Genomic DNA, 26,540 nt, shown 5'->3' with positions numbered 1-26,540 from the left:
ATCGTTTCCCCCCATAACAGCATTTGTGCAGCAGTAGCTGGCCTACAAAAAAAAGGCAAAGTAGAGTAATTGAGCAGCAAATATAAACCATCATCTATTTTGAAGACCGGCAGAGAACCATTCCCACTCCCGTTCCTAAAAGTGTAAAATGAATAAATAAATTTATAATCCATGTTCAAATCAAGAGTCAAGCCCACCCGTTCTTGCAGTGGCGAGAGTCGAATATTAGCTACAGTACATGGATGCTTTACAATAGTAAAAGAAAGTACACGCAACAGTTTCTCTTTATTAATATAATGTGTTGTACACACTTTTATAAAGTCAATGAAAGTGGTCCATTGCCAGTTAGGATACCCAACTCAAACTGGCAAACACAGCCACTATGTTACTTTAACTCGGACCACCTGTGTAAAAAGCATGAATCAACCAGAAGACAAAACAATTGATGATGTATACGTGTTCACTTTTGACTATGCAACTGACAATTAAACAAGATGTAAAATTGTACATGAAGATTGTCTTTACTTTCTTCCATTGAACATAATCATAATCTTATATAGTTGTTTACAAATATGTCAGTGTATGGTTCCCTTGAGAGAATTGAAAGAATACAAACAGGTGATCCTCTAGGACAAAAGAATTTATCGTTTTTTCTCTGTTCCTCAGATAAGCGATAATGTGCTGTGGTGCTGAAATTGAGCGATGATTCATCAAGCACTCACAAACTTTTCAAATCTGAACTCCCTCCCCCCCCCCCATGTTCACTTCCTAACCCTATTTCCTCCATGACGCTTCATCAGGCAGAGAAAGAAGAGTGCAGCTATTTCACCCAGGCGTCATGATGATGAAATGCAATGATTCATTCAAGTGATTTTCCTGGAACAAGAAAGCAGAGTTTTACAATGCTGTAAAGCAAAAACAAAAGACCAATACATTATAGTCTATTAAAATCGGTCACCGTCTCTTTCGCTGTGATAAAAGCTGGACCAGACCATATGCAACTGCAGGCCAAAGTGCTGTCACCACAACGGTAATTGGGGAACGGTCAAACGGCCACCAAGATGGTGTCAAAAACTGTAGCGACAACCAGAAAAATGTACTAATATGTGGTCCCAGCCACAACATCCCCTGACAATCTTTTACTTCGACACTGGCAGAAAATATCTTCATACCTTTTGTGCTGCAGGTGGAGCATCTGCACACCTTGGTGATGATCTTGACTTGAAATGTCAATAAAGAGAAATGTAACAGTAAACAAATACACCAATTGGGCACGTGGCCAATCCAATGACATCCAGCGCGCACACACACACACACACACGCGCACAAAAAAAAAACATTTGTCAAAAATTCAATCACAATGATACAGTACATAATTGTGTTCAGTTCTACAACACTGCAAACTACCACCAAAAAAAAGCATAACAAAATTAAAGTTGAATACCGATACTATACTATCGGTTGTCTACTGACACAACATATAATATATACATTCTATTCTGATTGATGACAGGACGATTAAGTGAAATAAAGTCAACTCATTGAGTTATCAAGTTTCCCCCTTATAACGCGGCCGTAGTATTTGTCACCGACTTTGTGGAGCACCACAATGGACAACACATATTGGTTAAAGAGTCCGAGCTTTACCTGTGCCGCAGTGAGGCCCTCTAAAGCGCGCAGCCGATGCAGCACATCGGCCATGTCGTCCTGCAATCTCACAAGAGCCGCAACTATTTGCTCGTTGACGTTCCCCCAAGAAGCCTTGCTGCTGGGACGAGTGCATTGCGACACATTGTTACAGGCGCAGAACCGCTGCTGAGAACTGCCAGCGGTCTTTGGTGACTGACGATCTGAAAGCGAAGCCAGAAAGTCATAGCTTAAGCTACATGTGCAGGCTCGTTACGATGCTGTGAACTGGGATCTAGGTAAAGTCTAGGCCAATTATATTGTTTTGTTGTTGTTGTTTTTTTTTACCTCGAACAAACTTGTGAGGTTCTCTATGGTAAGAATCTCCTCGGAGTGAACAGTCTTCTGCTTTAAGGGTGGAGGAGCTCTCAAACCAAAGATCTTGCTCCTTCACCAAAGCAGGTGTTGATCCACCTGACTGGATTTTGGGTGCAGACACAATCTTGTTGGAGAAACGTGACATAATGTCAATCACAGTTTAAGTTGCCTTTAGAAGCCAAAAGGTGCTCAACAGCACCAAATCAATTTGACATTTGTCGGCATGCACACAGCGTTGTCCCAAAAGCTGAGGAAAAGATGACAAGTATTCAGACTGTGTGGACATCTTAGTTTATCTTGACACGTCCATCCATCCATCCATTTTCTGAGCCACAAGGGTCACGGGAGTGCTGGAGCCAATCCCAGCTATCATCGGGCAGGAGGCGGGGCACACCGTGAACTGGTTGCCAGCCAATCGCAGGACACATATAAACAAACAACCACCCGCACTCACAGTCACACCTCCGGGCAATTTAGAGTCTTCAATCAACCTAGCATGCACGTTTTTGGGATGTGGGAGGAAACCGGAGTGCCCGGAGAAAAGCCACGCAGGCACGGGGAGAACATGCAAACTCCACACAGGCGGGGCCGGGGATTGAACCCCGGTCCTCAGAATTGTGAGGCAGACGCTCTAACCAGTCGTCCACCGTGCCAATCTTGACGGGTATTCAACTCAATTTATTGTGACTTTAAAGTTCCTTATGTGTTACAAGTATCTCTGACCTGGTGGAGCATTTTCATATCGCTGTGGACTGAGCTTTAGAAAGAGCATGGTGCGCTATTAGCTGTGAACATTCTCAACTCATTTTCAGACCTAAGAAAAAAAAACGTGCAAATTTCCCACATTGTGCAACATAATCCTTTAATGTGGAACAAACCTTCTCGATGGCGGGATGATCCATTGAATCACAGAACTCCTCATTATCGGAGTCTGCCAAGTGGCAGCTCTTCTTACCAGCATCAGTGTGATCTAAAACATAAACATATCACACTGGAGTTCATCACGTGAATCTGATCAATCGGCAAATCAATCCGAAACTGTATGACAACAATACATGAATTAAAGGAAGCAACAAAGATAAAACAAACATTATGCTTTCTATTTGTTTATTTATATGAAACAGCTTTTAGTAGGATACAGTGCCAAATAGAGCCATAATCAACATAATTGCTATATTTATACCTGTCAGTCAAACCTGAGAATGATTTACATTATATCCAAGTATGTGAGGCCAAATTTTGGCTATACTGTAATTGGAGCTCTTGTATTGGTTGCTGTAGCCATTTGGTCTATCAGCTGTCATGAATATGTTCAATGCTGCAAGAATTTAAAAACAAAAAAACAAACGGCACAGGAAAACGATTTGTTGATCCAGTTTATCCTAACATTATATGAGAAGGAATTGTTACCCGTCAAGTGTCCATGAAAGTGCTTGCAGACGGGGCTGCACGTGCTGAGCTCCTTGGAGTAGGCCAGCTCCTCCTCCTCCGCCGCGCTGTTCAGGGAGCTGTGAGTCCCGTTGGTCAACGACGACACGCTGGGCTCCGAGCTGCCGCTGGATCCTCTGGCGTAACGCCGCCACCCCGTGTCCTGCGCTGTGTGCCGCCTCGACCCCGGGCTCCGCTCTGGGACAAGAGTGCCAAGGAAAGCCGGGAATCATCGAAAAGTATTTCGCGTAAATCCCCTTTAAGCTACAAATCCGCTAACTCTGGCATAGCGGTGATACCTTTTCCATCCGGCTCGTCTTCGTCGTCGTCACTACTTTCATTTTTTCTCAGATGTTCACGACCATCGTCGCATCCTACCGCCTCCTGTCTGTTAAAGCTCATGCCACTTTCTTCTTCTTGAAAGTTTTGTATATCATTCCACAGATCTCCGTAGCCTGTAAAGGGACACGGACAAACTTCTGATTAGAAGAAGCCCCAACACGATGCATATCGTTTCCGGGTTTCCACAGTTGGTTTCACGTCTACATCTAACTTTTGGCTTTGTGCACCAGTTGATTGTTGACTTGACATTGACATTTACTTGACACTAAAAATGCTTGCCTTCCATTGCAGGTTTCTTTGGCTCGAACAGCTCTGCAGTTCAAAGAGAAATTTGGGAAGAAAAGAAGTCACGAGTAAGTGGACCGAATGTGAAGACAAAGGAGGTATTTGCATCCTGAGGAAGTTTGACACCTGCTTGCGCTGCGAAAGCTCTTCTGTCCAGCTCATTCTCCTCAGCGCCATCCTCTTCCTCCTCCTCCTCGTCCTCTTCCATGATGAAGTCGCCAAGCTGCCGCACCAAGTCAGAAACCTCACTCGAGATTGGCATGGTCTCCAAAATCTGAAATAGTGGTAGCAGTTGTAATCATTTTACAAGTGGAGCGAGTATATGAATCGTATTAAACTGTGCTTAGTAGATGTATTGGGCTACCACCGCCCACTTACATGACGACGTGCTTAAATGCGGACTCTCTGTCGTTTTCAGTAAGCTCTCGACATGCTACCATTTTGACCAGAAATGAGAATTTTTAACTGAATTCATCCTTTTACACCCAAATCATTCAAAACATCAAATTCAACTACTATCACATGTTTCTGATCAGGAATGCAAGTCAATAACTGTAATTTGACATCTTAATCTAGTCTTATGTTTGTTTGTTTGTTTTTTGTGAAACAATAGGCTACATAAAACTCATGGTTAAAAATAATAACCATACTTTAGCATTTAAAAAAAGATTTAAAGCTTCTACATACTGGTGTATTAACACGACATAAACAAAATAAAGCTGGTAATTACCAACGGAGTTAATGAAGGGCAGCTGTAATTCATTTAAGCACTGTATGTGTATAGAATTTCTTTTTAAAAAAAAAAGCTCATTACAAACCATGAAAAAAACTAAATACACAGCTCTCACGTAAGCCAATACAATTATTAAAAAATATGGACATGGAAAACAAATCTATAATCAATCTTTGTTTTGGTTAGTCAGTTGACAACAATCTTTGGTTGGAAACTGACGTTCTGTTTTATAAACTGACATTTAAAGAAGGCTAGAACTTGAAGACACATTTGATGATTTAAGGCAATGCTGAACTAATATTATTGTTTTTATTGCTACCGTAGCAATTTATGAAAATTCATGAAAACAACAAAATGTGTACCAGCTGGATGTTTTCAACATAATTCTTCATGGCTTCCTCCTTTGTCATGTTTCCTAAAGCGCTCCATGCATCCCTGGCAAAAAAAACAAACAAAAGCAAGGTTAAATCTCATCCAGCTAAAAGTTGTACTTATGATCATTTTCTCGGAAGCCAAATAGCGGCCGCAGGAAAAACTAATTCCACTTTGGTGCAAATGGAAAGCGTGTTCATGCAAAGTTGGTGGATACTGTATACATCAAATATTGACTTAACTGCATGTCAACTGAAACGTCAGTTTTAAAAGTGCTTACCATTTGTCTTTTTCACGTGACTCCCAGAAACCAGTTGGTCTCGTAAAGGTGCAAGGCCCCACGGTGGCTTGCTTATAGTAACTACAAAACATCAGCATCATGTCGTCTGACAGTTGGAAAGGACCTAAGAAAAATCAGTGCAAGATGGACATTGTGAATTCAAATCAAAGTCTATAGCAAAGATACAACACGCGTGCGCTCGGGGAGTTGTGATTAGACTTTTAATCAGCTTGATACACAAAAGGCGAGCTCACTGAAAGTGCATGTAGGTCAGTTTGAACCGCCTACTACTACTACTACCACCGGTACTGCTGTTTACATAGAAACAACTACAGCATGTCACTCAACAAACAACAATAAGTAATAATGTCAATTGTTTCCCATGATGTAGAGAAAAGCCAACCTTGTTTGGGCAAGCTCCGGATCACTTGAACCGCAGCAGCAAATTTCGCCCGCAGGGTTTGTCGGTCCTCTCCGTCGGGCGCCATGGTGACCGTCGACGACAACGCGAGCGTCCTCCTCGCCTTTCAGCGAGAAACCCAACACGGACAAAACAATGTCATAAAGACGAACGGTGCCTTTCATTTGTCTATAAATAACCTCCTAATCAATACCTCCTATTTGAGAGCCGCTTTGTCGAACTAAAAAGCTCGTAAAAATGTATGTGACCTATTTTGTAACTCACCGTAAAATGTACTCCTTTACTCCTTGAATATTTGCAAAATGTTCCAATGAATCTCCGCTCGTAGGAACCAAACTAGGAGACGTACAATACGGCACCATCAGCTTGGGAAACGTAGTTCTTTCTTTTTTCTTTTATTTTTGCCTTGGGAAAAGGGGCTTTAAACCGCAGTCATTTATGGGAAATGTAGTTCTTTTTTCTTTTTAGCAAATAAGCTTGAGTCCCACAATGCCTTGGGGTAGGGGGCTTTAAACCGCAGTCGTTTATGGGAAATGTAGTGCATTGACGCAGTGCTGTTTGGGAACGCCGGCGACACGCTATATAGTTCAATTAACTAAACCAAATCAAACGGCATTACGATCAAAGGCAAATTAGTATTGTTATTATTATTATCTGAGCCAATCTTTGCTGTTTTTTTTTTCTTTGTTTTTGTTTTTTTTAACGTAGTTGCTCCGACTTCGTAGCGGCTTTCGTGCATCGCAGGCTTCGCCCCCCCCAATGTCAGGCGGGGGTGGCCTTCCTCCACCTCCACCTCCACCTCCTCCTTCCTCCTCTTCTTGTTGTTCTCTCGCTCGCTCTCTCCCTGCCTCGGCCGCACAGCAGCAGCAGCAGCAGCAGCAGCAGCCCCGCCTCGCCGAGCAAGCGGGCAGCAGGCAGCAGGGAGAGCAGAGCAATGCAAAGGGACGTAAGATGGCAGAGCTGCAAATGTTGTTAGAGGAGGAAATCCCCGCCGGCAAACGAGCTCTCGTGGAGAGCTACCAGAACCTTTCTCGGGTGGCGGAATACTGCGAGAACAACTACGTTCAGGTAAATATGCATAAATGCTGACGATGTTGGCGGTGCTGCTCGAAAGAGGAGCGCGCGCCGGGACAGGAAATGGGAAAGCGTCCTCCGAGCGATTCGGCGGCCTAATGTGGTGTCAGTGAAAGCAATACGACCTTATGGCTCCCGTGGTTGTGCCGAAAGCTGCTTGTGGAGGGCGTGTCGTCGTCGTCGTGGCCGAGCGTTTGACGACCCAACGTGCTGCTCCTGCTCCCGTTCGATAGATACAATAAGGTGCGAACAGGTTCCCCTTTGCCTTATTGTAACGTTATCTATCGTAATACAGCATTTTGTTGCGTTTGAAAATGCTGAGCTCGCATCTGATTGTTGCGGTACACGTACGCGAGCAAAGCTGAGATGCGTTTTCGCCTCACGATTACACACCGAATACCCTCACAACAATAAATACATGTCTGATTCGGATCTCCTGCTAGTCATGGACGTAGTCTGCCACTGTTGCGAGATTGCATGTTGATTGTGAGGGATGTCCAGTTCGTGAGAGGTCTGCTGCCCATTTGGTTACGTACACAGATGTACTTCTTACTGTATTTCATGAGCCAATGCCAAACGGCTTTTGTGTAAGAATACGACGCATGTCTAATCTTTTTTTTTTTTTTTTGCCCTTTTTGAGTTTCAATGAGCTAACCGAATACCAGGAACACGTCACACTGTGATGGAGTGCGGTTCCACAGCACTGCGAACTGCAGCCACAATGATACACGAATGAAAGAAATACCGCTTCGACAATATCACTGAGAACTGAGCATTGTCATCATCAAAGCATCAGTACACAATTTGTTTTGGATCTCATCAGTGTTCCTAATGTGTGCACGGCATAAATGAATGGCGTGGACATGTTGAAATCAAATGCAGTTGATGCTTCAATTTCAAGTAATATATTTAACTTTTCATGTATAGAACATTTCCAAAGTACAGTTTAGTTGTATTTAACCTTCAAGTACAATACAGTTTGTTCCGATCTATTTAGGTAACATTTTTATTTGACTTTTCTGTGCAATCTAATTGAATTGAATTATTAAAGTAAGTTTAAGTCTTCTTACTTTCATATATTCGCACATTGCGTTAATGTCAAAACGGTTACAGTGGCTTACAATAATATGAAATATACTTTTTAAGAAAGAATGACTGAACACTTAGGCCTGCTGCACTACTGTCATTTATTTCTTGCTCATAATGGTGACATTTGGACTAAAAATGTAAAAAAATAGGCCATGACTCAACAAGAGATTATTTTAGTGAAATGTGCAAGTGTAACTGTATGTGTCGCCCGTCCCTGGCGGGTCTTTATGATGTCGACTTGATAGGAGGTGAGTCCAAATACTGCACAGCAGCAAATCTCAAGAGTGACCAAAAAAAAAAAAAAACACCACCTACTCAAAACCACAAACTCCAAACACTTGGAGGAGCTAAAATAAACTGAACCCTCAAACAAAAGGCAAACACGATCAGTACTCCAAATGAAATTGTTAACTAAGCCTTTTGCTTCTTTTGCGTTTTCTTCTCACGTTGATGATGTAATGCCTGGCCTTCCAAGACGAAAAAAAAAAATCATTATCTGTCTGAATGTTGATGAATGCTTTCATATCATCAAGAGGAAATGTCAAATCCCTGACAATCCATTCCGCCGAAGAAAAATATTTTCCTTAGATCTTTACATGATACTTTCTTTATTTATTTTGAAATGAACGGTAAAAGAACACAGATTTGAAGTCGGTCCCTTTCAAAGGCTGTAATCCAAATATAGCAACACTGAACGCATTTTTTTTAATATCGACTTTGACTTCTTCTTGTACGAAAGTATCTTTATAATAGTGTTCTTTTCAACTTTTTTTTCATCATATTATTGGATGCTGCACCAGCCATTAATCACAAATGCATATTTGTGACACAAATGTGCGGGCATGTTTCTATAAAAGGAAATAATCCTTCTGATTGGCTCCCATGATCTCTTCTGACTCACAGGGTTTCCACTTACTGACTTGCAAACTTCTCACATGATCTTCCCTTGTTTCATTGGACTCGACCTTCTATTCTAACTGGAGCTCCCACAAAAGCAAGAATAGAAAGCGAAAGACCGCACTGTGGGGCGGTGGTTAGCACGCCAGCCTCAGGGTCGAGCGGTCCCCGGGTGGGTTTGAGCCTCGAGGTTCGATTCCTTTTGACTGGTCAAACGGAGCCGGGCAGCCACGACCGCACGCAAAGCGAAAAGTGACTCATTTACGTGAGCGGCACGGTGAAAGACTGGTTAGGACATCTGCCTCACAGTTCTGAGGACCGGGGTTCGAAACTGTGTGGAGTTTGCATGTTCTCCCCGTGCCTGCGTGGCTTTTCTCCGGTTTCCTCCCGCATCCCAAAAACATGCGTGGCAGGTTGATTGAAGACTCTAAATTGCCCATGGGTGTGAATGTGAGTGCGAGTGGTCGTTTCGTTCTGTGTCCTGCGATTGGCTGGCGACCGATTCAGGGTGCGGCCCGCCTCTGACCTGAAGATAGCTAGGATGGGCTCCAGCGCGCCCGCGACCCGCGTGAGGAGAAGCGGTATGGAAAATGCATGGATGGGCGGATCATTTATGTGAAGCATGTCGGTGTGTGACTCGCAGTGAGACTGCTGGTGGCTTCACAGACGATGAAAAAGAACAGCTGGGTCATGTGACGTCATCTTTGCCCAAGATTGTCCGTGATTTTTCTCGGTCCGATGGTGGAAAAAATACAATTCAAATAGACTTAAGAAGAAGGAAAACCAACAATGTGCGCTAAGCATCAGGTGTCGGTGCTGTGAAGTGATAATGGGTGAAAGCGGCTTATTTAGCGTTCATGAGTCTGATGGTAGGGGGCAAGAAGCTTTTCATGGGGCGGAAGGTTCTGGTCAGGGTGGATCGTAGCCTCCTGCCTGAGGGCAGCGGCTGCAACAGGCCGCGTCCAGGCTGTGCGGGGTCAGCCGTAATTCAACCCGCACGGCCCGGGGTCCAGGAGACGGACAAGTCCTGAACGGATGGGAGCCAGCGCTGCAGTCTGTGCCCGTTTGTCCCGGGCAGCGGTGCCAGCGTACTACCCGGCGATGGAGGAGGTCAGGATGGACTCGACGTAGAACAGCACCGACATCTCGGGCGTAGGAAGAACAACATCCTCCGCTGGGCCTTTCCTGAAAGCCACGATCGCCACGATCGTCTTTGTTGTTTTGTAGCTGCGAAGCTCCAGGTTGTGGCGGTCGCTCCGGGACACCGGCCACTCCGCCTCCCTCCCGTAGGCCGACTCGTCGTCGTCCGGGATAAGCCCGATGAGGGCGGTGTCGTCCGCAAACTTGATCACTTTTACTGATTGGTGTACATGGAGAAGAGCCGGGGGGAAAGTACACAGCCTCTAGGGGATCCGGTGCCGATCCGCACGGGTGGCTTCCGGTCCGTCAGGAAGTCTGTGATCCATCTGCAGAGGGAGTCTGACACGTTGATCTGGGAGCATGAACTTGAAAGCGTTTTAGTTGACAAGAACTCTCCTTTGAACTTGTGCGGTGAGCGTCAACATCCATCCATCCATTTTTCTGTAGCCTCACATTGACCAACTGACTTTGGGCGAAAAGTGGGGCACAGTTACAAAAAGAGTTCGTTTAAGACCATTTCTTGTGGCTGAATTTGCCCTAGTTTGTGTCACTTCAAAATCAGTGTTGTTCAAAAGTCATATTCTTGGGAAATTTGAATTTCCATATTAAGTTCCACACCAGTTAGCTCAGTACAGTAGTTTGTTCCCCGATTACTTTTATTCCATTAATTATTTGGAAGTCGCCAATGTATTCTTTTTGCTTTATTGCTCAGTGAATGTTTTTTTTTTTTTTTTTTTTTTTGTCAATGTCTTTCTGTCTCCAAAGTGTTCTCTGTCAATTGACTTGACTGTTGTCGTACTCGAGCGGCTCCAACTACCGGAGACAAATTCCTTGTGTGGTTTTTGGACATACTTGGCAAAATTCAGATGATTCTGATTCGAATGGACTTTTACATGGTTCATATTATTCTAAAGTAACATGACTCTTACTTGGGTACAATTTTGGGCTACTCCATCTCTTGCCCGAGGTGTTAGTGGGCGTGCAAATGCCATATATTTGCCAGAAATAGATAGATGTTTTTAGTAGATCCAAACAAAGTCGTCATAAATGCAATGCAGCGGAGCGCTTTTCAATATGATATTTATCCACAATTGGGGCATGGCATGCAACACAGCAGTGCTGGCGTCAAGAGTCCAAAAGTCTGTCTGGCAATGTGACAACCTCAACCTTAATGCCCAACGAACAAATAATGTTGATACCATTAGACTGACACACATTTCAAATGCCGATAGATGATTCGTGATTCGTTATGATTTTATGGCATTTAAACAACACTGATGGGATTTTAGATTAGAGATTGAAAATGAGGCACAGGATAATCCCTGAGCCCGAACAGAATAACATCAAATTCAAGTGTTGGAACCTTTTACAAAACAGCAGGAATGTTGGATAATATGTTCATTTATTCTTTTTAGCTGCTGCAAAAAGATGAATTGGTTCTTACCCTCACATACTTCATGTAACGTAGCATATGGACGAGTGTCTAGCATATAAATGACCACCAAGGGTTCTTCATTGATTAATTCATGTTGGTACATTGATTTACTTTAAGTTTGCTAGAATTGTTCAAGCTGTATATTCCTATGCTTATGGTTGCGGTTAACTAACATAAGAAAATATTCCCCAGGCTTTTGTCTGATTATACTCGGAAGTCGGCGCAGATATTTTTGTGTTGAGCCATCAAACGCGTCAGTGATGCATCGGTGTGGCGACCACTGCAGAAAAAGGCCAATCGATTTTTGAAATGCATTCATCCTGAAGCCAGCAGTCAATTAATGTGTCATGACGGAAGAGTAGATTGTTGTTGTTGCAGTTCCGAAGGTTATTTAATTCAATCATCGCTGTCTGATGACAACCGTGCATGTTTTTTTTGTTTTGTTTTTGTTTTTTTATAGAATTGCTGTGTGGTGTTTAAATATATTGAAGTGGACAAAATCATAACTCGTGTTTCCACAACATTGCCTCTCTAGCACTGATGTACCGTATGAGTGTTTGTAAAAATGTGTCACAAGATAAAACGGCGTGTTTCCACAAATCTCTGGTTGTCAAATCAGTGATTTGGGGTTCGGGCTTTCCATGGATTGGAGGGGTGGGGGGTTGAGGGGTTAACCGTAAACCTCCATGAACTCGAGGGTTTCCATGGGACAACATCTTAATGTTGGCACCTTTTATGGCTTGAAAGTATCAAGTTCCTTTTTTTTTGTCACCAGCGATCTAAATGGTAAAACTATTAACATTTGCACATTTTCCTTTGGATTTCCTGTGTAATTTAAAAAAACAACAACAACTTATTTTTAATATTTGTGGCACTGTGGCTTAATTGGTACAAGAATAGGAAGTGATTCATGAACAAAAAAATAACAACAAAATTGTCGTACATTGAACTTTGCAGTCCTGCTGACAGTTCCCAAAGTAAAAAAAACAAAACAACAAAAACCCCTCAAAAGAGTAGAAGAGTGTGTATTCTTGTTTTGCCTTCAAACTATAAATATGTCTTTCAGTTCCTGCAGCTATTTAAAGGCACACGGAAACAGATGGTTGAAGGTTGCGATTCTCTGCAATGTTTTGGCATTCCGGCTCGCTCGGCTCGACTCCCACCGCGCACCTGCCCCGTGTTGTCCATCTGGGAGATTCTCAGAGTAATTGTTACCACTCACATTCATCAAGTCGTGGTGCTTGTGAAATCTTGACGGGATTTTCCAAGTAAAACAAATAATATACCGTCTACTCGGACACCGGAACACTGGAAACGTTCCTTGCGCGCACGCAGGACTTTCACTTCATTTTCTCCCATCTGTACCCCTTGTTCGTATTCAATCACTTTCCGTACCGCTTCCCCTCACGCGTGTCGCGGGCGTGCCGGCGCCTATCCCAGCTATCTTCGGGCGAGAGGCGGGCTTGCACCCTGAACTGGTCGCCAGCCAATCGGAGCCCTGGCTTATTTTCTCCTTTGCTTCCTTCTCTTTGTTGAGGCTCAAGACAAGAGGAAGGCCCTGGAGGAGACCAAGTCCTACACCACCCAGTCTCTGGCCAGCGTGGCTTACCAAATCAATGCCTTAGCCAACAATGTGCTCCAGCTACTGGACATTCAGACCTCGCAACTACGACGCATGGAGTCCTCCATCAACCACATCTCCCAGGTACATGCACCGCACCTCCCTAAAGTATGTATTTATACGAGCAGCAAAAAGACACCGCTTTTATTAGTTTCCTCTGGCAACTGTATTCACAGTATGTTACTGGCGACACCGTTACCAGTAAGTTCCAATTCACGTTCGCACACTATATGAACTAATTCATGAACTTTTGTTGATTGAACTGGTTCAGGTACAACACTGCTTATCATGCTCCAGACACTTCAGTCTCAAGGTCTTAGCTTGTATGTATCGAAACACAAGGATGCCCGTGCCCCCCCCCGCCTGGCAAGCAGTCAAGGCCCCCTCCCTGTGTGCTTCATTAAGCCTGTCAGGCATGAAGTGAAATCCCGGCACAGGCACTCTCGCTTGCTTCGCATTTTCAACTGCCGTTTGACACCACAAGCTTTAATGGCAAAATGTCTTTTCCACAGATGCGTATTGCTACAAAGCGATAAAAGAAATGGCTAATGTATTTTACACTTCTGCTGGCTGGAATCTCAGCCTCATCGTATTTCTCTGCTGGGAAAAAAAACCCACTGGATGAATAGTGAAAGATATAGCCAGCAGTAACTTTCAAGGGATAGGGGACACATTTCTCAAGGAGTGATTCGCTTCCAGCGTATGCCACATATCCTCACGAATACATTGAAATGCTGGCTGAGCTGCTCCTAGAAGACATCATCATCCTTTGAATGGTCAACGAAACGTCTTGCGAAACCCAATACAGAGAAAATGAAGTTTCCGAGGCAGATTTATCAGTCGCGGCTCCCGACAGCTGCACTGTACCTTCTGTTGCCACAAACCGACTGCACCGCTTGAGCGCTTGATGACCAGCTGTTAATTAGGGTGCAGAGATGACAAAAGAAAAGCAGCTTCATTTGAGAGCATAGAGGGCATTGGTTTGTGTGCGTTGCAAGTTTGAATTCAACTGCAGTGCAGCTGAAATGCCGACAGAATCCCGTCCTGACCTCCAGAACTGGAGCATGGATGCAGTCCTTCTGTTTCTCGTTTTACCTGCCCCCCTCGCCTCTTCTTGCAGATCACCAACAGGATACGGGATCTACTCAACCTACAGTGGATAGAAAAGGTCTACACACCCCTGTTTAAATGCCTTGCTTTTGTGATATAAACAAATGACCAAAAAAAAAACATAAATGAGACCGAGATAAATCATTTCAAAACTTTTTTACACCATTAATGTGACTTACAACTTGTACAACTCAATTGGAAAAAAACAAAAAAACCTTTTTGAGAGGGGGCGTAAAAAAAATAAAAATAAACTGCGATACTGTGGTTGCACAAGCGTGCACACCCTCTTAAAACGGGCCGTGGCTGTGTTCAGAATGAACCAATAACATTGAAACTCATGTCAGCACACACCTGCCAGCATTCAAAGTGATTGTATGAAAGTCAAGCAATAGGGCCTAAAATTCATATCATGATCAAATTTGAATTGCTGCCTATCCTCGTTGTGTTGCTTGGTATATTTTAATGTCTTGGAAATTTGTTGGTACCCTTCTCCTGACTGATACCTTTGAACAATGAAATCGCTCTGATGCTGCGGAAGCTCTCGGCAGACCATGACGTCTGACTACAAAAATGTCAGGAAAGGCATACTAGAACATCTGAGCTTTTGGGGGGTTAATCAGAAGCATTGGTGTTATTGGTGACAGGTGTGTACCGACATCCATTTAACATGAATTTGAATCTGATTCCTAGTTATGAAGAGGGTGTGCAAACTCTTGCAACTACACCATCCCAATTGTTTATTTTGACTTTCAATTGAGTTATAAAAGAGTTATACTGTAGGTCATATTAATGGTGGATAAACATTAGGTCTTATTGTTTATATCCCAAAATCTTGGCATTCAAACAGAGGTGTGTAGACCTTTTCTACCCACTGCATCTTGATGACAGTGAAAGAGGAAAGGGTTTTTGTAGCACACAAGTTCTAAGGCACTAAGACACGCTAAGTCCCTCTGCTTCCAATACGGACCTGAGCTCATTTATTGCGGAGATGGAAATGCATATCAAACGTCATCTTTTTCCTGCGCTCATAAGTGCCAAAGTAAGTGACGGAGAATATAGACGTCACTGCGGTGGCGGCAAAATTGGTGATTCAGGTTGAAGGTTGCTGGAGTGTAATAGTTAATTGTAGAGACCCAAGGTGTGGAATATATTGAAATAACAGCAGAATAGGAACAGGAAATGAGGAGCGCTCTTCTTCAAACACATTATTGAACCGGCGACATTAACGTGGAGAACACGAACGGACTCGTTGAACGGCTTTCCGGGTCACTGTGAATTTCCTGCTTTCTCTCCCGCAGACGGTGGATATTCACAAGGAGAAGGTGGCCCGTCGTGAGATTGGCATCCTGACCACCAATAAAAACACCTCTCGCACCCATAAGATCATCGCCCCGGGCAACATGGAGCGGCCTGTGCGCTACATTCGAAAACCAATTGATTACACACTGCTGGATGATGTGGGCCATGGAGTAAAAGTAAGATTCCTTTGGCTAATTCCCATCTGAATAAGGTTAATGATATTTCTTTCCCCAAAAATCCCACACTTCATTTTCATACTGAGAGGCTTTTGATTTAACACGCTAATAAATGCGCCTCACAATCGGCCTTCACAGTGTGTCGAGGAAAGAGTCATCTTTGCCAAATGTTACCCATCCGGAGAAAATGTTCTGTCGACTATTTCCTGCCTCATGCTTGATGTGTATTCTCTCTCCACATGATCCATCTGCTCCCCCCCCCCCGCCCCCTTTGCTCATTTTTGACAAAACTGTGTGTGTGAGTGTGTCCTGTGAATGTGTCGGCACAGTTACGTGCATTGACTGTTGTGTCATTTTGTCTTTCCCCCGCGGCGCGTTTAGTTGGTCTCATCATCCGGCTTTTTGTGTCTTTGGTTGTCAGACTTTCAAATCAGGGGCTTTCATTTCGCTCTTGGGAGAGCTCACCCTCAGACGGATTTGGCATCCCTCCTTTTATTCAAATGGATCTAGTCGGGACTGCTGCAAATGATCAATCTAAGCAAAAGATTTTTCTTACCATGCTACTATTTACAAAATATTGCCAATCTGGGCTGGCATGTTTTGTGTGTGGCGCCATCAGTCTGTAGCATACACGTGTGTTCTTTTCCTTAGCTACACTATCTTTTTTTTTTCTTGTTGTCTTCCACTTCTACGTTTTGCACCTTTTTTCTCTGATTTGTTGGCTGTTTTATCGGATGGGAGAAGTCGGGGAAACTACCGCGACAAATACGGTTGTAATGATAATTAAAATTCAAATGAAGTAAAATTAGAAGTGGTAATAGTAACATTCTGAAATGTTATTATGGTTTGGCCGGCCTGGCAGCGCCGCGCATGGCAGCAGCCGCCCGTTGGCGTCTGAATGTGCGCGTGAATGTGAGGTTTTGTAAAGCGTTTTGGGCACCGTCCGGTGTACATAAAGCGCTAATGACTGTTAGTCCCTTTACCATTTTCATCGCGAAGAAATGATTTTGCAAACTAAATTTGTATCAGATTATTTGATGGAATAATCAATAGAAAATGCATTCTGAAAATATGAAATATTGACAGCCTTCGTAGAAGCGCACCTTTTTTTTTTTTTTTTGCTGGAGGTTGCCAGGGTAACATAAGTAGCGGCACCTAAGGGTTCCGATTGCTTGCTGTTCTGAACGCGTCATTGCGTCGCTCGGGACCTCACTGAGCTTTACTGACGCAGTTTATTTTTTGTACTACTTCTAACTAGTGACATGACTCACATTGTGTCTGAAGATATCATCAGATCGTGATCCTGATCGTAAAGCTTCGTATGGCCGTACCCGTTAGTTTAATTCAGTTTGTTTAGTTGCACTCTTGAGTTGTTGAAATATTGTTGGGAAACTGGAACAGCCACTGTACTTTGTTCCTTTTTTTGGCAGAACAGGACAATCAGTTGTCAAGTGCCACCCCAGGGTTCTTGGCACGTAGAACGGGAGGCCGATAAATCGAGGAGTCTTTGAGAGGCCAACCTTTCCCTGCCAAAAAGAGAAACGATTTGTTTCCCAAGTTTGTGCTTGAGTTACTGAGACAGCCAGACATGATGCTCCTTTTTCCTTCAGTTTGTTAGATCCAAACGTCACTGTTTTAATCGGCGTCACTAGAATGGACCTGAAGCTGAACATGCTGTCGTATAGCAACGCATACCGATTTGCCTGCAATTATTTTATCACGGCGCCTCACTGAATATTGCTGAAATAAATGACCTCATAAACCATCAACCAACGAACATATCCCAATTTCTGTCTTCTCTCCTTTTTCCGCTTGCATTCAGTGGCTTAAAGCCAAGGTAAGAGATCGTTACCTTCATCTTCTCTTTATCTATTGAAACTGCATGCACTCACAATATTCATACAAGCGTTGCATGTACACTTTATAGGGGCATTTTGTTCATGCAGTAGGCTCCTCCCTCCTAGCCTCTTTGCCTTTTTGAATAACAACTGTATAAATGAAATGTTTGTTCAGCGATTATAAGATGATGCGACCGCTCAGTGTTAATAGTCACAGACGAGGCACACGGAAGTGCCATTCAGAAGTGCCTTTTTCTTCAGCAAAACGGGAACAATGCCGCAGGACGAGGAGGAGGGACGCTGTCGAGGACCACTCCACCAACCCAGAAACCCCCGAGCCCCCCGATGGCCGGCCGCGGTACCTTGGGGTAAGAGTTGAGACAAGAAATTGTGTGCTAATAATGGAAATGTTTTGTACATTCTGCGTGCTTGCTCATGAATGATGATCCATGCCTTTGTACTGCAGCTTGAGGTAAATGAAAGGTTTGCGTAACCAGGAGCAGCTATCAACAAGTACGTAGTATCTGTAGCAGCTCTTTAAGTCTCCTTTCCTACGTGTGGGTGATTAACACAACATACAATATTATTGAGACTCTCTTCTTAAAACAATGAATTGAAGGATGGATCACCTTCATATTCATTTACTGCAGAAGGAGTTAGTTTGACCTCCGTAAGCGTTTTTCTTTGCCTAGGCGGAACACGCCCTACAAGACACTGGAGCCGGTCAAGCCTCCAGTGGTGCCCAACGACTACATGACCAGCCCGGCCCGGCTGGGCGGCCAGCAGAGCCCCGCGCGCACGGCCTCGCTCAATCAGAGGCCCCGGACGCACAGGTACAAGTGACGACATGAGTCGACTAGCCGCCGCTATGGCGACGATCAACTGATCGCAGTCGTCAACAATCCAAATTTTGGTTTGTGGCAGAGCTGACCACATCATTCACGTGTGTGTTGGTTTACACGTAGAATGTTGGTGCAGCATTGCATTGCATGATGCCAAGGGGTTATTACATGAGGTGGGCTAAATATGTATAATAAAAAAAAAAACACCTGGTATTATACGATTATGTTCCACCATCCAATCTGTAGTGACAATAATGGCGTTTGATTGACATTAAAAAGCAAAGGCGGCATAATGGACTCGTAGTTAGCTTGCGCCTCACAGTTCTGAGGTTCAGGCTTCGAATATGAGCTGTGGATGTCCCGTGTGGACTTTGCACGTCCTTCCTGCGCTTACGTGGGTTTTCTGCGGGTACTCTGGCTTCATCCCGCATTCCAATAAATATGCATTTGAATTCAATTGTCCATAGGTGTGAGTGTTATTTTATTTTTTTTTCAATGTGCCCTCTGATGTACTGGTGACCAGTTGAGGGTGAGGCCAGCATCTTGCCCAAAGTCAGCTGGGATAGGCTCCAGCCCACTCGCGAGCCTAAAAAATGCATGGATTCAAAAGTGATTCCTTTGCCAAGATATTTTAAGCTACAAATGACCCTTCTTCAATTTGGTGACACAAAATCTTTGTTGAGAATGGCAGGAGCCCAAACCCGATTCATCATCTGCCAAAGCCGAATCTTTTGCCACAGTGACATGTGTGACGGCAGAAAGAAAACGTTGTGATGGGCTGGCTAACGTAGTCTTTGCATTTTGGGTCACACATCCTTGAAATAGTTGTAATGCTTCACCTGCAGTGGCAGCAGCGGCGGGAGCGGTGGCAGGGAGAACAGCGGAAGCGGCGGAGTGGGTGTCCCCTTGGCGGTCCCGACACCTTCTCCTCCCGGTATGGGCCAAGGTGAGTCCTTGTGACTCTTTGGAGTCTACTGAACGCGAATATGCCAAAGATGCTCTCCGACGTAAACGAAAGAGCGCAACCTTCCGGCTGTACGGCTGCTATTCGTGCTCCCGCAGCGGCGACGTCTTGCGCCTCCGTGCCGCAAGGCCCCGGGCTGGGGCCCATCCCCATGTCCCAGTTTGGCACCATCTCCCGGCAGATCTCCCGTCACACCTCCTCCACCACCTCCTCGGCCTCCATGGTGTCGGCCACGGGGACGTATCGCCGCGCTCCCTCCGCATCCTCTCAGCAGCCCCACATTAACGGGGGTCCGACTTTCCTGCAAAACTCCGGTAACTGGGCCTTTCATGCTTTTTTCATTAGCAATACTTAGTCACTGTGTGTTTTGCCAGAAATTTGGTGTGGAGAATTTCCTGTCCTGCAAACGAGCTCAAATATCTGATGTTTGGTGTTTATAATTGCTGTTTCCGTTTGAAATTTGAATTGGCTATCTGTTACAGCAGAGAAAGGAGGCAGTTCAGGGCATCTGCTAAAAAAAAAAAAAAAAAGGAAACTCAGACATTTTGTTTTCTTTTTTCCTCGGAGAAGAGCACAGTTTATCTTGGCAACATCACTCTGAGCCATTTCCCTCTAATGGCTTGTCTTGCAGGACAACATAAAAAGGACAGGGAGGAGGTTTTGTATCTCATATGGGAAGAGATAGTGACCCAGTGCTGCATCGGCGGCCTACCAAAACTGGGACACCCTCTTCGAGATTTGGAAATGTCTTTACAGCTAACAGACACACACACAATACACACTTGCAGGTGAAGTGTGCAGTTTTTAACCAGGGACTGACCCAAATGGATTTTTGGAGGCGGATGCCGATTCTGATATTTGGCAGAACAAATTTCCAATAACCGATTAATCGGCTGATTCATTTAAAAATCGAGAATCTATACATAAATGCTGAAATTGACCAAAAACCTGCTATTGTTGTTTGTTTGAATGTCTTATGTTGTAATGTGTTTCAAAGAAATATATGTTTAAGCGGTGAGCTGATTAATCGGTCTGGTCCTAGCTTTTACAACACAAACGCTCAGCTCAATGATGTTTCCTGACTGGAGCTGTTGGTGAATGTTCCTCTACAGGGATTATGTTCCATTTTTCATCATTTATTAGTCCATGCATGTGTGTGTGTGTGTGTGTCACTATCTTTGCGTGGCGATCGCTGTTTTGTTTTCACTACCCGTAGATTTGTTTGGGTTTGGTTTGTTTGTTTGCAGTTTACTGTCTACGTGATCCAAGTATGTTCTCAGTCACGACATTGGGATCTTTTTAAATGTCGATAATGTTTCAGAATGATCTTTCAAAACTATCTTTGTCCAGCCCCCTTCAACGACGACGTATTTGTATGTGTATATGATCTGATTAGATTTTGATGTTTCGGATCCAGAAGAAAGTCTGGTGTAACTTTTAAAGCTTTTACGTATTAAATTGCAGTCATTCACTCACTGATTTTGAAATGTAGTTTGTCACCATGTAGTCACTCTGCAAGGGTCTTAGACAGAATAGCAGCGCTTCCTGCGCTCACATGCTTTTATTGTTGTGACCTCACCATGCTTCACCGTTCACCCTTTGGCGTTCCGTCGCATTCACGTGGTTGCTTCGCTCCTCACTTGTCCTGTTCTCTGTCCACCGCATCGACATTCTATTCGCTGCTGCCTCTTCTCATCTGTTGGGTTGCCGCTCTAGTGTCGGCCGCGCCTCCGCCTCCTCCGATGGTCCAGCTGACACCGCAGATCCCTCTGACCGGCTTTGTGGCCAGAATGCAGGAGAGCAGTAAGTACTCAGTCAAGATGTTGCCGCTGGCTGTTTGACTACAGTAAACATGTACGAGCAGACTCACTTACGTGTCTACGATGTACGGTGGACCCGCGGTCAGGTACCTTCCCTATCCCCCGAGAATAACGAAAATCCGTGGATAATTGACGGCCATTAAAATGTCACTGAAAAAACAACAACAAAAAAATACATATATATATATACACGCACACACATAAAATGGCGACACGGTGGTTGAGGTTGCGGGTTCAAATCCGGCCTCGCCTGCGTGGAGTTTGCATGTTCCCCCCGTGCCTGCGTGGCTTTTTTTCCAGGTACTGCGCTTTTCTCCCGCATCCCAAAAACACGCATGCGAGGTTGATTAAAGACTCTAAATTGCCCGTAGGTGCGAATGTGAGTGCCAATGGTCATTTGTTTATCTGTGCTCTGCGATTGGCTGGCAACCGGTTGGGGGTGTACCCCGCCTCTCGCCCAAAGTCGGCTGAGATCGGCTCCGGCACGCCCGCGACCCCATTGAGGAGAAGTGCTTTGGAAAATATAGATATAAAATCATACCATTTTAAAATTGAAAAAAATCCCCAGATGGGTAAATCCGCAGGTGCCGAGTATGCGGGGGTCCCCTGTTGATGGAACTGGAACACACGCTTACTTACCGGCCACAACATGCAGAACAATGCAAACTTGAAGAAAAAAAACGAATAAATAAAAGCCGGAAGCAACATTTGAACCCCAGATGAGCTAAGTGCTCCATTTTCATGCTGCTCTCTGATAGCTCGTCATCATTGAAAACATTGAAACTGTGTTGGAAGTTGCGGCCGCTGCGAGTCGGCACCTTGCCGCCGCACTCTCTGTGCGTCCAATGTTTCTCACTATCCACAAGCTGCTTAACTTTGACTCTGCTTGCTTGGAAACGTTTTTTTTTTTTTTTTTTACACTCATACCTTCGTGTGCTGCGTCCCTGGGATGTCTGTCTGTCGCCATGGCGATGGATCACATAAAGCTGGCGACCTGCTCTATCTCCGGCGAGGGCTGGAAATGTGGCCAGAGGCCAGTGCCCCGATCCACCCTCTGCCTGTCTGTTGAAATACACTTTTCTGATAATCGTCCCTGGTGAGCATTGCAGGAAAACAAATATAATACAACACGGTACACTGTACATCTAATAGACTCCATGAGTATCTGCTTTTTATAATGGGAAGCAGTGTGTTTTGTTTCACAATGTCGGTGATGTATTCATTTTACAATATTTTCTATTGTGTAGTAGTGTACAGTGCATGATACTGGGAGGCACCAGCACTAGTGATGCTGTAACATGCCCCAGATTTGAAATCAATTCACTTTGTTTCCCTCTAGTGAGCAGAACCATCACTGCATCCTACTTCCAATTTGTCAGTCTGCCACGAGGTTGCTGCAGATTTTGCGGGGGTTTAATATTGTGAGACTAAATGGAATGTGATATAAGGGCTTACTTATCATCAGACAAAATATGGACGTATGGACTTTTGGTATCTTTGCCCATCCTCAATGCACTGTTTTATGATGCCTAAAGTGCTGTTAAATGACTTTGACAATCAAAAATCCATCTCTCCATTTTTTATGGCGCTCGCCCTCATTGGTGTCGCAGGCGAGTCGACTTTGCGCGAGAGTCGGGGTACGCCCCGGACTGCTCACCTGCCAATCGCAAGGCAAACGTGCACAAAGTAGCATTCGCACGCCCGGGCCGTTTAAAGTCCTCCATTGACCTAACACGCATCCTTTGGGATGTGGGAGGAAGCCGAAGAATGTGGAGAAGCAAGAAAAAAAGCTTGCAATCCGAAGGGAAATGGATGAATAGATTGGCTGTAATGCGAGACAAAGCGCGTGAAAACATTGACATTTTCTGTCCTTGTGCTCTTGTTCACCTTCAGTAACAGACAGCCCAGCTCCACCGCCGCCGCCTCCGCCCGAGGACTTGGGCGTCTTCGAGGAGCCCTCGCCCCCGCCTCCTCCTCCGCCTGTCGACTATGAAGAAGAGGAAGCCGCCGTTGTCCATTACAGTGACCCCTATGCTGATGGAGATCCCCACTGGGCCCCTAAAGTCTATTTAGAGAAAGGTACCCAGAAACAACTTGTAGGTCGGAGCCAATACGTTTTGGTGAGCGTTCACTTCCTTTTGTTATTTAGTTTTTGTTTTGTTTTCTGCCGTTTTGTAGTCGTGGCCATCTACGACTACAGCAAGGACAAGGAGGACGAGCTCTCCTTCATGGAAGGAGCCATCATTTATATTATCAAGAAGAACGACGACGGCTGGTTCGAAGGCGTCTGCAACGGCGTCACCGGACTCTTCCCGGGAAACTACGTCGAGTCCATCATGCACTACGCAGATTAAGGGGGGGGGGGGCAAAACAGGCTCTGAGGTAAAACAGTGAAGATGTACAGATGGAGGAGGTTTTCCAGCTCTCATCTCTCCGGTTCGATGAAGTGTCGTGGCAAAGTCTTTGGAAGATATCATTTCTGCTTGATAGAAGCACAACGGCTGCTGAAGTTTTGTTAGTTTCCACCGTTGACGCGAAGGGAGGAGATGAAAGCATTGCGCACGGTGGCGGTCGGCGCCACTTTTGATTCCAAACTTCAGCTCTTCGCCGCACGACAAATGACAAGGCAGAATATTTGAAAGTGTTTGTGTTAATATGTTAGTGCAGCACAGCCAGTATGTTATTTGCAGTGTTAAAACAAAGTTCTTCCCCAAGGTGCTGCATCACCGAGAAAAACAAAAGAACATCTTATCATGGTGTTGCACTGAAGACCCTGCAGACTGGCCAAATCCTAAAGCTTTTCCTTCTACTCCCAAAACATCCATTCTACCTTATCAAAACTGGGAGGGGGCGAAGCATCACTAAATGCATTTCACACACGACTGAATGGCAAAACTGTTTCGTCGGAATCAAGAAATGTTAGAGGAAAGAAAGAAAGCTCACCTTTCAGGGATCAATGGGATATCACCTAAAACACGCAAAACGTTATTGGGAGAAAATCTGAAGTGGAAAAAAAAAATCATCCATTTTGTCGTTGACTTTTAGGAGAGAGGCAGGATGCGCACAGGACTGATTGCCAGCCAATCACAGGGCACAGATTGACAACCATTTGCATTTTACATTTAACCTAGCACACGTTTTGCCAAAGGGAGGAAATCTAACTTCCCGGATAAAAACCACAGAAATGTAAAAAGCACAGAAATGTCCCAGCCCAGAACCTTGCCAGGCAGATGTGCCACTAATGGGGGGGGGGGGGGGGGGAATGTTTCACCGGGCACCAAATCGTTTCAAAAAGTATTTTTGAATGTTTTAGAGGATATTTTTCAGATCCCTCAAAAAATGGTCAACTAGGTTTATGTAGAAATACAAAAAAACAACAGCTCCTTATTCTGCTCTCTAACTTGTACATAAAGTGTAACGTGAGAAGCTAACAGTACAGTAAAGTGCATTCGTCTGTGTTTTTTTTTTTTCCCCCCCCCCCTTGTGGTGCCAAGAGTAGATTATCCGTTTTGTTGATTTTTGACTTGAATGTGCATTGAGTGCCGTCGAACGTCGACGGTGGAAAGCGTCCTTCATATTGCTTCATCATCGCCGCCGCGTAATATTACTAACGTGCTGTCCAGCCACTGTAGCAAAGTTGTGTCTTGTCTTGAAGTATGTGAAGGAGTCAAGTGTGTGTGAGTGAGATCACCACGTGTGTTGCATCTTCCACGAGCTACTTGTTGCCTGCTGGTTGAATGTTTGCTGCTGTGGTGCTTTACATCGGTGCTTAACAGTAATCATCAAGCCAAACGACCTCAAAAATCTGAAGAGAAATGGAACAAGTTCAACAAGCCTTGCCTTTTTTTTTTTTTTTTTTTTTTTTTCCTCTCTCTCCAGGGGGTGAACACTCAACCATTTTGATTGTAATCTTCTCTCCATTGTCGCGAATGACACAAACTACACATTGCGTGGACAAAGGTTTTTGGGACACCCTTTTCCAAACTATTCCCACCCACTTGGATGTGTCTAATTCACTGAGACGTTTGTCTTTGCCGTGTCACGAGCTGCGCAAAAAAAAAAAAAAAAAAAAAAATCCCCAACGCATCACATAACATAAGGTCTCTTTGCATAGTTGCTGCGATTCAAAACAAACAGAAATGCCTGAGCTAACTTGCTTGCAGTGCTGAGCAATGAGGAACAGAGTTGCCTTTCATCAATATGATTACCTATGACATACTATACTACAAAATACTCACACAAATGTGGACCTTTGATTTCAAATAAGATTTGCACATCTGTGTGTAAAAAAAAAAAAAAAGGAACACAGTGACCCTTTGCAAAGCTGGATTATGCTTTAATATATATATATATATATATATATATAGTCACGGGGTTTCAACCTCCAGTGAGTCTAATCATCATCAGAATTCTGAAAAACATTCTAATTCTGGATAAAAATGTTACTTTTCAAGGGGGTGAGGGGCTTAATTGTGAACTTTTATTCATAAAATGAGCAAAAGTGGAATGCCTTTTGTTATGAAAAAACAACAAGAAAATGCTGCCAATTCAGTATTCATTCATTCACATGCATGCATGAAGGTTTCTAAACATTGACACTGATGCATCCCATTCATGATTGTATTTTTCCATCATGCGGTGACTTGTGTGAGGGGGAAAAAAAACCCAACAACTTTTCTATCTTTGTCTTTCTAGCTTTGCATTCCACTTGTTTTGACGTCCGCTGTATGTTTTTGAGCAGCGGACAAAGGTTTGCTCACACTTTGTATGTAAAGGATTTATTTATACTTTTTCATAGAGAAATCATGGGACAACCACTAATGTGCAGAACTTTGTAATGTTGATCATCTAACATCATCATCAGGTCCAGATGGCGATTTTTCATTTTATTTATTTGTGTGTGTCTTTCGTATGATGGGGGGAAAGTGGCAACTTTCGTGTTCATGAGAACTGAATATTTGTCTTCTCTCATTTTGTACATAGGATGTGTTCATTGAAATTCGTGTACAGTCTTTTTGTAATAAATAGCTGACTGCAAGACGATGTTAATTCTTGAAAAACTTTGACCTCAGTCATTTTATTCGCATAAATGCATCGTGTAGATTGGAATGTAGAGAAAACTATGAAGAGAAGTGGAACGAGAGGACAGTGGCGCATTTTGACTGCGCCAGGGCCCGTGGTCAAATCCAGATGCGGTGACCTCGCATCAGTGTGTCAACCTGGAGTTTTTCCATCTCAAAAAGGGGAACCGGCCCATTCCCAGATTGGTGAGCTACGCTCCAAGCCATTTGCCCCCATGGCCTCTTGCGACCTTCTTCATCTTACGTGGTCAGATTTTGAGACGGAATGACCCATGCGCTGCCATGCTTG

At 44.2% G+C, this 26,540-nt stretch overlaps 2 protein-coding genes across 9 annotated transcripts; one reads left to right on the top strand and one right to left on the bottom strand.

Annotated features, from left to right (window-relative positions):
• Nucleotides 1-266: 266 nt before the first annotated feature.
• On the bottom strand, nt 267-6,621 carry LOC133488474 (acyl-CoA-binding domain-containing protein 5-B-like). 3 transcript variants are annotated; one of them, XM_061796355.1, is made up of 14 exons: nt 6,130-6,619; nt 5,848-5,968; nt 5,445-5,568; nt 5,155-5,227; nt 4,186-4,333; nt 4,054-4,086; nt 3,732-3,887; nt 3,415-3,630; nt 2,883-2,974; nt 1,975-2,128; nt 1,648-1,850; nt 1,173-1,220; nt 959-1,074; nt 267-876 (listed from the first exon to the last, which is right to left on the bottom strand). In XM_061796355.1, the coding sequence occupies exons 2-14, from the start codon at nt 5,930-5,932 to the stop codon at nt 864-866; spliced, it is 1,461 nt and encodes a 486-aa protein (XP_061652339.1). In that variant the 5' UTR covers nt 5,933-5,968; nt 6,130-6,619; the 3' UTR covers nt 267-863. The 3 variants fall into 3 exon arrangements, with proteins under 3 accessions (XP_061652339.1, XP_061652340.1, XP_061652341.1); XM_061796356.1 differs by having other exon boundaries at nt 1,975-2,104; nt 6,130-6,618; XM_061796357.1 differs by lacking the exon at nt 959-1,074 and having other exon boundaries at nt 6,130-6,621.
• On the top strand, nt 6,469-26,219 carry LOC133488472 (abl interactor 1-like). Of its 6 annotated transcripts, none has more exons than XM_061796353.1 (11): nt 6,470-6,933; nt 13,038-13,205; nt 15,530-15,706; nt 17,529-17,543; nt 17,806-17,912; nt 18,237-18,377; nt 19,232-19,342; nt 19,405-19,664; nt 21,067-21,153; nt 23,064-23,249; nt 23,349-26,219. In XM_061796353.1, the coding sequence occupies exons 1-11, from the start codon at nt 6,625-6,627 to the stop codon at nt 23,522-23,524; spliced, it is 1,737 nt and encodes a 578-aa protein (XP_061652337.1). In that variant the 5' UTR covers nt 6,470-6,624; the 3' UTR covers nt 23,525-26,219. The 6 variants fall into 6 exon arrangements, with proteins under 6 accessions (XP_061652335.1, XP_061652337.1, XP_061652333.1 ...); XM_061796349.1 differs by having other exon boundaries at nt 6,471-6,933; nt 19,232-19,332; nt 19,449-19,664; XM_061796352.1 differs by lacking the exon at nt 6,470-6,933 and adding an exon at nt 6,972-7,182 and having other exon boundaries at nt 19,232-19,332; nt 19,449-19,664.
• The last annotated feature ends 321 nt before the right edge of the window (nt 26,220-26,540 follow it).

The sequence above is a fragment of the Phyllopteryx taeniolatus genome, chromosome 14, assembly GCF_024500385.1.
Source record: "Phyllopteryx taeniolatus isolate TA_2022b chromosome 14, UOR_Ptae_1.2, whole genome shotgun sequence".
In the NCBI taxonomy this organism is placed as follows: Eukaryota; Metazoa; Chordata; class Actinopteri; order Syngnathiformes; family Syngnathidae; genus Phyllopteryx; species Phyllopteryx taeniolatus.
This window is presented reverse-complemented; position numbering and strand designations above follow the sequence as displayed.

Bases quoted from the DNA above. Each gene is read 5' to 3' on its own strand.
- LOC133488474 (XM_061796355.1), bottom strand. From the start codon at position 5,932: ATGGCGCCCGACGGAGAGGACCGACAAACCCTGCGGGCGAAATTTGCT. The intron at 2,975-3,414 runs GTAACAATTCCT...TTTATGTTTTAG, and splicing joins CTTTCATGGACACTTGACGG to ATCACACTGATGCTGGTAAG. The intron at 1,221-1,647 runs GTAAAGCTCGGA...TGACATTTCAAG, and splicing joins AGGGCCTCACTGCGGCACAG to TCAAGATCATCACCAAGGTG.
- LOC133488472 (XM_061796353.1), top strand. From the start codon at position 6,625: ATGTCAGGCGGGGGTGGCCTTCCTCCACCTCCACCTCCACCTCCTCCT. The intron at 6,934-13,037 runs GTAAATATGCAT...CTCTTTGTTGAG, and splicing joins GCGAGAACAACTACGTTCAG to GCTCAAGACAAGAGGAAGGC. The intron at 19,665-21,066 runs GTAACTGGGCCT...TTGCCGCTCTAG, and splicing joins GACTTTCCTGCAAAACTCCG to TGTCGGCCGCGCCTCCGCCT.